Here is a 13,959-nt window from a genome sequence, read left to right as displayed (position 1 = left end):
AAAGTATACATTTTCATGAACATTATTTTTCCTATTTACAACACAAGAATCTCTTAAAAAGAACTAACAGTATAAAATTAAGATGCAAATTCACAGTGCAGATGTTTTTAAAAAACTCAAAACTGGTTCAACAAATTAAGCGTCAATTTAGATGTAAAGGAATACAACACAAGTTGTTCCTTTCACATCAGTCCTAGCCATAAGTGGCTTAATTTTTAAATACTGCATCTTTCTTATCTTGGACATTAAAAATGCCCAACCATCACACTGAATTCCTCTTGTGAAGCCACTGCCAACTGCAGCAGCTACCACTCACACCACTTATCTAGCTCGCACATTGTGCCAGCTGAGTCTTCAGAGCAAGAAAAACCTCAACGTATTTCAGTGAAAGAAGATACACAGGGATCATTTTCAATGGCGAATGCAAGGCACCAGCCCTTCGACAGCAGAAGTATGAAGTTATGAATGAATCCTGGGGTGGAAGGGCATGGTGTTGCTGTGTCTCACCTCTCAGTGAGGAGCACTGTCCTGTCCCAGAGGCTGGACACATCTAGGAGTGCTTTAGGTGCCCTACACATTTTAGTACAACATTTCTGCCTCAGTGGAAGCATTCAATTTCTTTCACAGAAGTCTCAAGGACTCAGGATGGAAGCATAGCAGTCAACAGCTAAGCCAAGTGACTGCACATCACAGGCAAGGAGTGATCAGCACATCAGGAGATAAGGTGGGTTTTCATGTGGCTGATGCATGCCAGTTGTCACATGGGACCCCAAAGCAGTTTGCCTATGGGTCTGTTCCCAAGTCTGCTACTGACTCTGCCTAGGCAAGTCACCACAGCTGTCTGGGCCTGTCTCCTCATGTGTACAATGGAGAGGACACGTCCCCTCCTTTGCAAAGCACTTTGTGAGGAAGACTGCTATTGAAATGCTAGGAATTATTGACATATTACCATTGTTCTACGACTCCCTAAGGCACACACAGCTACTACAGCTTGTGGGCACAATGGAGGGGGGACAGGAAAGGACAGGAGGAGCCTTACTTCTGCATTTGGACAACATACAAGTGCAAGAGGACATTCAAAGAAGATGAAAAACAAGCAATTTAAAACTGAAAATAATGTTTTACAGAATCCATAATTAACCTGTGGAACTCACTGCCTCAAGGTATCAAAGGTGAGGCTCTCGGGATGATTTACAATAAAGGATTAGGCATTTATAAGGACAATGAGAACACCTGGGATAAGGGAAATAAACCCTCCTTCCTTAGGGCATGAGCCACTGAGTAACGAAGGTTAGGAAGAAGCTGCCTCTGTGGGCACGTTACTCCATAACTGTCCCCTTGGGAGTTCCTTGCACCATCTTTCAAATCAGCTGGTGCTAGTCACTGTTCAATTCAGGATGCTAGAAGGGATGGCCCGCTTGTCTGATCTAGTCTTGCAAGTCCTGTTCCTATGATACACTTTTTACAGCTTTAGTGGGTTTAAAGAGAATGTTTATCTGAATGGGGCTTTGTGGGAGTTTAACAGAGACACAAACAGGCATTCCATAGACACGAAACGAATGAGACTGAAGAGCAGCCAGGGCAGCGCAGTCACCACTGCCGTACGCATTACGAGACCTTGCAAATACAGCCATCATGGGACTGTTCCAGCGAGAACTCCTAGGACTCCTAAAGCAAGGCACAGAGGAGGGGTAGAGGGTGAAATTAACTCTCTTTAAACCCTTCATTGTTAAACTAATAGGAGACAGCTGGTGTGGCTGAACTGTCACTTCAAGTGTTGCAGGCTGAGGGCAGAGAATGCCATGAATTCTTCATGGTCACATGAAGTTGCACAGTGCTTAGCAAAAGCACAAGGCACTTGTTAACCAGGAGGCTCAGAAGGGATCTGCTGGAGAGTCAGGAACCAGGGCAGTTTAAGCACCTGTAAAGCAATACTAGTTACACACAGCTCTTCAGCCACTTCTGTTCTCATACTCATGGAGCTGCTCAACATGCCCTTTCAAATGGCTCAGTCCACCCCTCCAGGCATTCCCGCTCTCTCCCTGTCTGCAATGTGTCACTCGTGAACTAAGACTTCAAAGAGGGCTTCAGTCTGGAGAAAGACCAGAAGGAAGAGGAAATAATGCCTCTATTAAATCTCTGGAACATCTGCTTCTGGCAAAGGGAATTATTTTTCATGAAACAAAAACACTGAGACAATATTAAGGCTCTAACTTAAATCAACCAGAGCAAGGACATGTAGTTAAGGGTGCCACTCTGTCCTTTCCTCGCCCAGCTGTGCACTGCAAAGATCTCAGACCATCAGATGCTCCTACATCTGACACAAAAGTGGCTTTGCACTTTCTTTTAAGCCACTCCCCATGCAAGAGCCAGGTTTCTTCTCCGAATCCACATCTTTGGTGAACCCTCCGTACAGGGGTCCCTTGACTGACTAGCTCTCCATGGCTTCTTGCCTTGGCAGCGTTATCCCATGCATCATTCCTGGATTAGACTAATTTATCCGCTTTCCCTTGTTTTTGTGACATACCATGTAAGTGGGCCAAAAGGAATAACTGAAGGAGTCACTGATTAGTACATGCCAAGGAATCAAGAGCGTGTGGGGTGGCGATATAAACGACAGTGACATTTAGAATTCACTGGCTTATCTTTGGTTTGGTGGCAGTTAAGCTCTGGATACTCAAAGCTTCAGGTTGGGAAGCCTCAGATTTAGTAGGCAAGCTAAACTGTATGAGACACAGAGACCGGACAGGCTTCTTGTGACTCTCCATCCTGCAGAGATATTGCACCAGAACAAGGAGAAGGGTTTCTTTGTTTAAGAGAATTAAAGGCTCCAAATGAGAAAGTCATTCACATAGAGCTAAGATCAATGGCTTCCCTGTCTCCAGCCACAGGCTCTTCAGAGCACAACTCCAGTGTATTGTGGCTTAAGAGCCTAGGAGAAAACTTCTTTAAGAAACCAACCTAAACAAAGGAAGGTACCATAATCATCTGTGGCTGTTGGGTTAACCCAGGGACTCTGACTTCCCAAAGGGGTTGCTGTGCTCCTGTACTCTGCCACAATTACTTTGGATCTGACAGCTGCTATCTTGACATTGATGTGGCTTGCATCTTTCCACTTTGCAAGGCTGGCTTGGGAGATCACAACATACTAGGAGTCAGATATTAAATGCTATGTCAATTAATCCCCCTCATCATCCAGCCTGAAGCCCTGAAAGGAATTGAACTAGGCCCAGCACATCGAAGATGGGCCTTTTGGCTGGCTTCTGTTTCAGTCTCTAACACACAGCTCTATTCTTGATTAACTCAACTCAGGGGTGAATGGTGTCTCCTCACATAGAATCATAGAAGATCAGGGTTGGAAGGGACCTCAGGAGGTCATCTAGTCCAACCCCTTGCTCAAAGCAGGACGAACCCCAACTAAATCATCCCAGCCAGGGTTTTATCAAGCCAGGCCGTAGCAGTTTTAGCATGCAGCTTTAGCAGTAGCCGTGCATGCTGCATTCACCAAACACATTACAAATGATGCTACTTGCAGCCCCAGTGATAAAATGTTTATGTTGTGTTGCTTGTAGTTAAGTCACAATGAAGTCTAATCAATGATTCAGCCATACTGTCCACTGGAGAGCTCTATTCTCTCTGGCAGCGCAATTATTCACTGAAAATTAATTTTCCTTTACTTAAACACATGCCCTTTACTGTTGCAACTACCAGGTGGTGATCTGCTCTTAGAGGCTGAGTACAGTACCATGCTGAGCATTCGCAATCAGATTGTGTGCGTGCGCACACAAGTGTATCAAGAAGGCTGGTGAGACAGGCCCAGTGTCGGCAGGAACTGGGAAAGCTTCCCCACCCCCCCAAACTCTGCCAATCCATTTTGATCCTGCATTAAAGCAGCCCCTGCTGGGTCTATTCCTACACACACACTGACCTGCAGTAAAGCCCAGGCTGTCCCTCCTCCAGTGCCCCCTCCCACCTCTCCCAGCCCTGACCTGCAGCTGCTCTGCTGTAACTGAGCTTCTCTCCCAAATTCTGACAGTGCTCCTGAGTCTGGATTTGCAGCACCCGCTGCTATTCCAGGCTTAAACCTCTTATAGGCAGCTACTGTGAATTATGCCTAACAATGAAATGCTTTGGAAAAATGGGGAACTCTGATGAGATCAGCAAACCTCCCTCCATTGGAACCTAGGTCAGGGTTTGGACCCAAGTCTCCAGAAGTGATCAACTACATCATTTAGGGATTGTGTTGCTAAAATCAGCCCAACCAGAGAGCAGAAATTAAATTCCACTCTTCCTCCTGGAGAGCAAAGCAACCTGAAACCACATGCCCTATTCCCCCAGTCCAGCCCCCGTTTTAGGGGGATCTGTTGATGGGAACTGCCTAGCACATGGGGCCACGAAAGAGCGCTTAGCATGAGTGCGGCTTATAACTGACGTTGGTTTCAATAAACTCCAAAAAGTCTAAAGCTAAGTGAAACATTTGGATTGACGTGAAGGGGCTTTGGTAACATGCCTTCCCACAGCACACGTAAAAATGGATGCCGCTTTCCTGGAAACTGAAGCCGTTATGTAAAGCTAGTGACCCGTATAAAACCTTCCCTCACATTCCCGAACGAGAGAGGCTAGGGAATTGCATCATCATCATCATCATCATCTTCTTCTGAAGAGCCAGGACCGCAGCGAAGTTATTTACCCACCTATGCGACAATGGCAAAGAATCATGAAGCAACAGACTAGAAAGAGCAACATGCTCCGCCTCAGTTTTACTCCCTCTCAGCAGTATTTCAGCGCGGTCGCGCAAGGACACGGAAAGCTTTAGCACCACCCAAGCATTGGCTAAGGCACATGTAAGTTACAGGAGATGCTGAACACTTCACTTTACATCCCCTTGGTCTTTTCACTACTTAAGTCAAACAGTTTTCTATGCTGCTCTTACGCCCCTCAGGCGACTGTCCTGACCTCTGCAGTGTCTAGCACATTCTAGTGGAACTAAACGGAGAACAATAAGTGGGGTTTTTTTTTTTTTTAAGGATTTCCTCCCCCGTTCTGGCTACTGGCATGAATCTAGCATTCCCTTTCCCTGCCCCTTACACTAACCCCAGGTGGCCCAAGAACTGCCCAAGATTTAACTAACTGTGATTAAGGCTGCAGCCTTCTGTAAGGGTAAGCCTGCTTCATTTCCAGCCAGTTTGTCAGCTCTCTCTCGTTCACAGATAGGGTTGAATGGATGTTCGTCTCTGAATGCCCAAAGCACAGCTCAGAACTGCAGGATTAATGTCCAAAGTAAGGCGACTCGCTTTACCTGCTTCTCTGGAGGTATGTGTCTACAGGGGGTTCATTTAGCGTTATTTTGAAGTCTCTCTCCAAGCTGCATTCTCTTGTACTAACATTTCAGGCCAGATTCTGGCCCCGTAGTTGTGATGAACAGCACTATGAAGTTACCACTCAAGAGCTTGTCTAGACAGGGAGGCTGCTGCACAATAAACCAGGGTGTGAATAAGTGTCCACACAGGGAGCTTATTCCACACCAACTCCCCATGTAGACATTCTTATACCACACGAGGAGTGCCTGTGGCGGGTCAGCTTAAGCCAGTTCTTAAATGGATTAACCTAACCTGCTCAAAGGCAGGCAGTGCAGAGTAAGGGTGGCCACATGGGAGCTGGTGCAGAATAGTTACCGTGCTTTAAATTCACACCTTCCTTTATTCAAAAATAGCTTCCCCATGTAGACAAATCCTCAATGTAGGAGGGCAAAACATGGCTCCCAGTGGCATAGCTACCATGCCAAGAAGGGATTACTCCTTCTTTGTTACAGGAAGCTTTGGGAGCGAAGATCACTTTGCTAGTGATACAAAGTTTGGGAGAGTTTCCCAGCTGCAACATGGATCTGACCATTAGTTCCAAACTTCTGCTATCGAGTAGTTGGGGACTGTGGTGGAAATAAAATTCACTATCAGCCAACCTAAAATATAAGGTACAAGAAAGGAAGCATTCACATGTGCACCTGCAGCTAAGTATCTACTTAAAAACTGGAGTCAAACTGGTGTTTGTGAAAGACAGAGAGATTAAATTAACTGTAGACAAGCCTGGTACAAGCTGCCTACAATTTAGGGCAGTTATGTTTGTGCTAATCTCCTCCCCAACTCTGACTGTGCAGTCCTGGCTTCCACATAAGCAGCAACTGCCAGTGGTGTCAAACTGTACAGGGAAGATGAGAGATAAGCAAATCTGTACACAGGAGTAGGACAAGGCCTCTCAACTCATCTTTTGACCCCAGATTCCCAAAGATGAGAGCCTGGTGAAGTAACTCACCCACTTGGCTTTCAAAGTATTTTCTGCATGCAGATAAGAGAAGGGTTCAGGGTGTGCAGGAAGTAGGCATTTCTTTTCTTTTGTCTCTTCCCAATGTGCATCCAAATGACTCCTCTGGTACTTGAAAAGCAACCAGTGTATTTGAGACAATTAGTCATGAATGTGAACTAGCATGCCCTGCCAAGGTGAAAACACTGATGGAAACAGCATGGCACTTCAGTATTTTTATGTCCTGTCTGGTACCGTGGGAAGATCAGGAGTGACCTCAAGATGACATGCATTAAAAACAAAATACTTAAAATGCACTCAGAGCAACTAACATTAACAATTTACGGCAGACAGAACTGTGGTAATCTGCAAACCAGTCTCCTGAGGGCGTCTGTGAGAAGGAACATTCAACCCTAAATTAACACACTAAACGCCACAGCTTTATTAAGGGAGCATGGCTCATTAATAATGAAAGCTCATGTCTAAGTCATCTGTGTACTGTACAAGTGTCATTTACAGGACTGATGTATGCGAAAGGCTCACTTAGCAAGTCTGCAGGATAGTGTCTAAGACAACAAGCCGCTCTGGACATACTCCAGCAGATGCACGACACTCCTCCAGCTTTCACGATGCCAGGGATATTTCAGCTCTTGAGAACCAGGTCACTAGTGGTCACTGAAGTGCAGTGAGAAAGAGAACCAGATGAGGCCAGTCCTGAGACAGATGGGAGTTACGCACATGAATGTGCTACCCTAGCAGCAGTCCTTGAAGAAGGCTGCACAGACCATGGTTCCTACCTGCAAGCAGGATACTGTAGTTTCACACAGCTAATGTGTATGTGTGGCGAGAAAGCTGGGGGGGGAAAGGAGGAGAGGGAAAGAAAACACTATCTGCAAACTCCTGCTCAGCATGTCAGTCCCATTTACCTAGTGAAGCAATGGATTTTTAAAAAATCCCTGCAGCCTCCCACCACTTGGAAAAGGAAGTGAAGATCAATTTATGGATATCTCCCAGTTCCCAATAGCTATATTGGCATGTACATAAAGTCAGCAACATATTTAATTAGATCTAACTGACTTTTAAAGGTTAAATGTTTGAGCACAAAGAAACAGACTGGAGCCCTTTCACACATTCACAGGTGAGGCTCTTCGAGGAATGCAGTGCAGCTCAGCTTTACGGCAATGTGGCTCTGGACTAGCCCTATGCTACATTTAACTACTGACCTACCCTAAAGGAACAAAAATAGAAAAAAAATCAAGCTGCTCAGTAACTAGCTATCAGAAAAGCAGGTGTCTCGCTACTCACAGAGCTGTAGACAAGGAGATCCAACACACGGCCATTTTCAGAGAGAACGTGCTTTTATTTTAAATGGGACCAAGCTAATCTTTCAGGAGAATTTCTTTCTGTTGAGCCCAGAACACGCTCCATTCCAGCAGCCCACGTATCGATGTCCAGTAAGAGGACATGTACCCAAGGCAGTTCTCACAGAAAACGAAGACAAATTCAGGATTATTAATAGTACTTACCAGAGGGCCCGCAAAATTCTCCTGCCTTAGGGAGAAATAGTAAAAGATTCCAGATTCCTAGGGCCTGGTGTGTTTTCAGACTTTCCACTAAAAACCTGCCCTCACTAATATTTTAGTCATATATTGACAGCAGTCTATGATATGCAAGGTTAGATACATGGGAGCTGAAATTTTCAAAAGAAAATTGATTTAGAAGTTCTCAGAAATTCAGAAATCAATACAGCTTACATGTGAGATATCAGTGCTCAACCCATACAGCTACTGGATGGGTAGAAATGTCCTTTATCTGAAGATAGAAACAAAATAAATAAATTCAGCCAGCCGGTATTGAAGCTCAACTGTTCCAAAGACACTCAGAGCAGCGAGCCTTGAATAGTGCCTGCGAACAAAGTTTAAGAAACCTCAGTGCAAACAAATCTGGCCTTACCTGTGGACATAAAAAATGGAATGCGAAATTTCCCACTAAGCACCCTTGCCCGCAGATTCTGCAGAGTACTCCCATCGAAGGGCAGAGCACCACAGACCAGCACATACAGGACCACACCAAGACTCTGTGTTCAAAACAAAGATTTGACACACATTAGCACTGTCGAAGGGGACATGAGAGGCTCTGCAGACTGCAGGGAACAGCAGCAAGTGGAGCTTTTGGAAGAACGCAAACACAATTAGGATATTGTCACCGTTTAGCAGCCCCAAACTGACCCTAGCGCAACCTCCCAAAGACATCTGTTCAAATGATAAGCCTGAGATAGGCCTGCTCTTAGGCCTCAAAAACAAAGGCTGCAACAATCCTAAAATCCCAGCCCTCCATAACCACAACGGGAGACTCTATGTAACTATCATCCCCATTGTAAATCCACTTGGTTCAATAGAGTTACACAGTTTGTTACATTCGGTTGTGGCTCTGTGGCAACTGTACGTCCACACAGAGCTTAACTCATGCCGTGCTTCTGGCCCCCCCTCCTGGGCCCCTTCTTAAAGCGCACAGACGATCCGGCCAGGAAAACGGAGGGATGGCAGGAACTGCACGGCCACACCAGAATGGCAACGAACCAGGATTGTAAGGCTGCTATAGCCCTGCTTTTGCAGAGCTGTTACCAGTAAGGGCGACTGTGTCCAACTACTAATGGATGTGGGATGGGAAGGCAGCTGCTAGCATTCTTCTTTTGGGCCTTTTGCCTTCATCGTGCCCCTTTAAATGCTCTGTTCTGAGGGATATGATCTTTACTTGCTACAGATAACTACACCAGGTCAAACCAGGTACCAGTGAGAAGCTGGCTATTCTGCTTGTTAAGTATTAAGGGACTCTAACTCTTTTAAGACCAAATCAAAATGTACATATATTTCTAGACAACTCCTAAAATATTAAGTACAGTGCCTTATAACAAGCAGCATGCAATTTAATAGCTGGAATAAAAAGTTACATTTCTTTGAGTAACACTATTTGCACAAATAGGGCCCTTCCTACAAGAAGTGAATTCAGTGCTTTGGAAGCAAAGCCACATATAAAGAGCAGGGATATGAGATCAAAGCAAAATACGGATATGTTCACTGCATACCCAAATGTCAACCTTCGGCCCGTCATATTCCTTCCCTTCAAAGAGCTCGGGGGCCGCGTAGGGGGGACTCCCACACCAGGTTTTAAGCAGCTGGCCAGGTGTGAAGATGTTACTGAACCCAAAATCTGAAAGAATAATGAGAGAATCGATTAACCAAGGAGTACATGACCCATTCCAACTGCTGTAAGCATCAGATGGTATTTGTGTAAGCCAACTGCTGAGAGATACAGTCCAGTGAAGTCACGTGCAATCCCACAATGGCTGACTGCCACTTGGATCCGAGACAGGACAAAGAGCTGCAGATGATCTGTGCACTAAAGTGAAGCTGAACCCAACCAGCAAATTTGCAGCTTTTAATAGGGGATATAGGAAACAAACAAACAATGCAGGCAGAATGCTGACAATAGCATGTATTTGCCTCATAACATAGACGCATAGTTTATTTAACCTCCTTAAAAATGCCAGGAACTTAGCACTATTAGGACTGTCAGAATCTGCAAATACAGCCATCGTGCTTATTATAGACACAGTTCTTACTAGAGGTGTTTTTCTTCCATTTATCAGACACACATATCCGCTCTTGCAGAAGAGACGTGTTCTAGCCATTAGACTTAGCATTAGGATTTCAATGAAGATTTTACATCCGTTTCTGGCCTCCATCCTCCCAGCTGTCAGTTTCAAAAATCTCACCCTCATGATCAGAGCAGGTGTTACAGCTAGAGCTGCTGAAACCAAGATAAGCTGAAGATATAAAGCAAAGAAAATGGGAAAACTGGGTTTTTCATTTGCCAGAAAGTGCTTGATTCTTTTCTGGCAACCTGAAAGCCCCAGTTATAGGGCACATCTTCACTGGCAACATTAAAGTGCTGGTCGTGGTAGCACTTTAACATGGCTTGTGTAGTCACGGCACGGCTCTCCCAGCACTACAAAAAACCCACCTCCAGGAGGGGAATAGCTCCCAGCACTGGTGCACTGTCTACATTGGCACTTTACAGCATTGAAACTTGCAGCATTCGGGGGGTGGGGGTGGTGGAGAGGGTTCACACCCCGAGCAAGAAAGATGCAGCGCTGTAAAGTGCCAGTGTAGACAAGCCCATAGACGACAGCTCTGCAAACTGATCCAGCCATTCAGAACAGCAAACAGTAAACCCTGAGACTGAAGTTAAGAGAAAAGTCTTGGTAACCAAATGGCAAACTGGCCAGCCAGCCAATCATTCAAACAGCATTTGTGCTCTGGGGTGAGGACAGCATTCCACACTGATTGCTTTGCCACCTCCAGTGTGCTGTCCAAATCCCCAAGGTGGTTTCTGCATGTGTCTGCACATGTGTGGAGAAAGGGGTGGAATTTGGGAGACAAAGGACTGCATCTCATGCATACAACACTGTTTCAGCTCAATGGATATTAAGGGTTCCCCTCCCGCACTGCATCAGGAAGAAGAGCTCTACCCAGAACATGGCATCATTAACCATTTCTTCCCTTTTTCTCTCTCCAGTCAAGGAAAAGAAAACGAAGTAGCATGGTGCTGTTTACATGCCACATAAACAGGAACACCTTACAAGCGGAGTACTATCAAAGCTTATTTGCAAATTGCTTTGCCTTTGTTTGTTTATGCTAATAATGCCCCAGTATGAGCATGAATGACATTAATGCATACCAACCAGGGCCCAGCTCAGCACCACACTGGTTTCATAGTAGTTGCATGAGAAGCATATCTCCACATAGGGCTTTTGAGAGAGATGGTGTAAAAGCAGGGAAGCCAGTGAGGAAATAACCTGTCTCACAAATTCGATGTGAATAAAGAAGCAGGGCACCAAGGTGCAAGAGATAGAGTACAGCTAGTAAAAAAAAAAATGTCTTATGAAGAATTTAATAAGATTAACTTTGACCCCCTAAATGCAATGCATGGGGGATAACATTAACTTCTTTGGCCAAAGCACCAACGAAACACAGGCTCCAAGCTTTGTACTTCAAGCAGAATTAGTCTCAACCTAGCACTTTGCTAGGTTAAAATCTGCTCTCCAACAGACCAGTAGAAATATGGAGAAATGGAAAAGAAATTGGCCTTTGGTATTTATGGAAGTGGCAAGGTGTATTCAAGATGCAGAGATACCAAGAGATGAGCTCAGTCCTTCACACTGTGAAGATTTTTTTTTCTACTTTCATTTTGCAAAACTGTCATGAACATTTCCCCACCCCAGCACATAATCTACTTACCCAGGGTTAAAAATTGTGATTGATAATGGAAAAAAAAAGTTTTATTTTACTTGTTCATCAAAAGTTACTCCCCGGGGGCAAGCAGAATTATGCAGGTCTGGCTTAAAACACCGAAAGCCCTAGCATCTGGATAGACGCACACGACTGCCGAGCATATCAGACAAGCCTTCCATCTTTCAAAGAGGGAACTATGAGAAGAACCAACAATGGCAAGCAGCCATCTTAGGGCTTCCCATAGCTCCCATCGCCAGAGTATCTCAACGCTGCACAAGAAACCTATTTAACTTTGATGGTACCATGTTCTTACATACCCTCCAACCCAGTGCCAACCTTCCTCCCCGTCCCCGTCCAAGCGTTTCCGGTTCTCCAGCGATCTTGGCCTATTCCCATGCTGACCCTTCTTCAGAGAGCTCTCTCCAGGATGTGTCCATGAGACTACTACCCTCTTCTCTTTCAAACGTCTACAGTGACATGTACAAAAATATTAGCCAGCTAACTGATGGGGGCTGGTCATGGTAGGGGATAACTGACAATAGTTTACACTAACTTAAAAAGAAAGAATACATTCACTTTATCCTCATCCCACCCTTCAGTCAACTGCTCGTCATCTTACAGAGAATAAAAACACCAGGGCTGTATTTCTATTAATGGAGGGGGGCCGGTACTTTGTGGTTGCTACTGTAGTACATCACACCACATGAATAAGTACAATTCAAGACCAAAAATTACTTCAAAAATCAGCAAACAGATTAATTTAATAAACACAAATTAATTTCGGCCCATCACTTGCCAACTCCTTGGGTTTTGCACAATGTTGAGAACCAAATAAATTACTCTGGCTTGGCAAAGACAATAACATTCAGCCTAAGGGGGCTGATTCACAGAAACAGCACACAGCTTGGAGCTTCTTAAGTCCACCTCTGCAAACCTCTGAAATGTGCTCTCGTGCTTACTGTGGGACACTTGGCAAGTCACTGAACTCCGACTGCTAGGCAAGCACTAAAGCCTACAAAAGTAGGCTGCACCTTGAACACCACCGCATGTGCAATCAAGCTGAAATGCTTTTTTTCCCTCAAATGAACTGGCATGTGCTGAAACTTCGGTAGCTAGCTGACCTTCTGAGCAAGCTGATGTGGTTTGGTTTTTTACCCCTAATATTCTGCAGGACGGCCATGTGTCCCGAAGAGTTCTAGAGCATTCTTAGGAACCATTACCATTATTCACAGTGAGCTCTCTGCAGCTTGAGAATCGGGGGTGGGGAACAGAGAGGAGAAAGGATGACCCACCGAGGAAATGAAAGAACAAGACAGGCAACACAACCACAGCTCCGGTCTCAAAGTGTTAAAGGCAGAACTTGAACAAGCTCCTCCCCACCCAACTGTTAACATGAGCAAGTCCATAATCTCCAGCACAAGCTGCAGCAAACCTCAATGGCAAGTAACCAGAACTAACCATGTCCAAGCTGAGATTTTTGGGGAAACCATCCTGGCTGGGATTGTCCAAATGGCCTTGGGAACTAAGCTCTAACCCCTGTGGGTCCTCTGATAATCCGAGCCTACATGCATCACAGGCACATTGCTATGTGGCACATACAGGCTATTGGCAAGTCTAAAAGACTCAGGCCATGTATGCAAGTGACAGGTGGGTGCAGAACTCAATGACGTTGCTCAGCTCAGACACAAAACAATAGGTATAAACATCTCAGAGTATCAGCTATTTCAGTACTCCACCCAGTACTGCTGGCAGATTTTAAATGCCTGCACCTCTCCGCTCACAGTCCATTTTTAACACATTTTTCCCCCCAAAGACATCTTAAATCAGAGCATCTCATTTGACAGAAGAAACACTTGTTGAATAACTTAGGTCTGGTAGGACGTTTAGGTGGCTTTAAATAGCTTTGGTCCTAGTTGAACACCTAACCAGCTATTGTAGAAACAGTGATCTTAACTGTCACTTCTACCAAAAAGATAGTCCCAGGCACATATGTAACTGGGACTAAAACAACACAAATGCCTCCTTGCTTCAACAGCATGATCAGAAAGCTCATGGTTGCTAGCCTTCGCTGCTACTCTTGAACCAAAATTATCAGTACAACAAAGAGAAGAAATGTCTCAGGACTCTGGAATCAGACATGTAGGTAAGGCAGCCAGCGGAGCCTAGGAGCATGGGTGTTCATTTTGCATTGTGTCTGGGCTTCAATGGGGAAAACAACTCACTTTGAAGAACTTCCTCTTTGCACAGCATTTCAGACCCCACAATGATTCATGCCTTTCAGCTCTCCAGTGAACTAGAATCAGATGGCTCTCTCTGATATGAAATCCTGCTGAACGGCTGGAAATAGTTTTCCAGAACCCACCTGTGC

The 13,959-nt window shown here is 45.0% G+C and overlaps 1 protein-coding gene across 4 annotated transcripts in view; it reads right to left on the bottom strand.

The window, feature by feature from the left end:
- Window positions 1-13,959, bottom strand: part of SIK3 (SIK family kinase 3) — a 144,175-nt gene that overhangs the window by 27,475 nt on the left and 102,741 nt on the right. For 3 of the 4 annotated variants that reach the window (XM_039496220.1, XM_039496219.1, XM_039496221.1), the window contains exons 5-6: window positions 9,383-9,507; window positions 8,251-8,374 (exon numbers count right to left, since the gene is read on the bottom strand). The exons of the other annotated variant lie outside the window; for it this stretch is intronic. In XM_039496220.1, the coding sequence (XP_039352154.1) occupies window positions 8,251-8,374; window positions 9,383-9,507 (249 nt within the window). The remainder of the gene's footprint in view (window positions 1-8,250; window positions 8,375-9,382; window positions 9,508-13,959) is intronic. 4 annotated transcript variants of the gene reach the window in all.

This window comes from Mauremys reevesii, linkage group 12, assembly GCF_016161935.1.
Source record: "Mauremys reevesii isolate NIE-2019 linkage group 12, ASM1616193v1, whole genome shotgun sequence".
Taxonomy (NCBI): Eukaryota; Metazoa; Chordata; order Testudines; family Geoemydidae; genus Mauremys; species Mauremys reevesii.
This window is presented reverse-complemented; position numbering and strand designations above follow the sequence as displayed.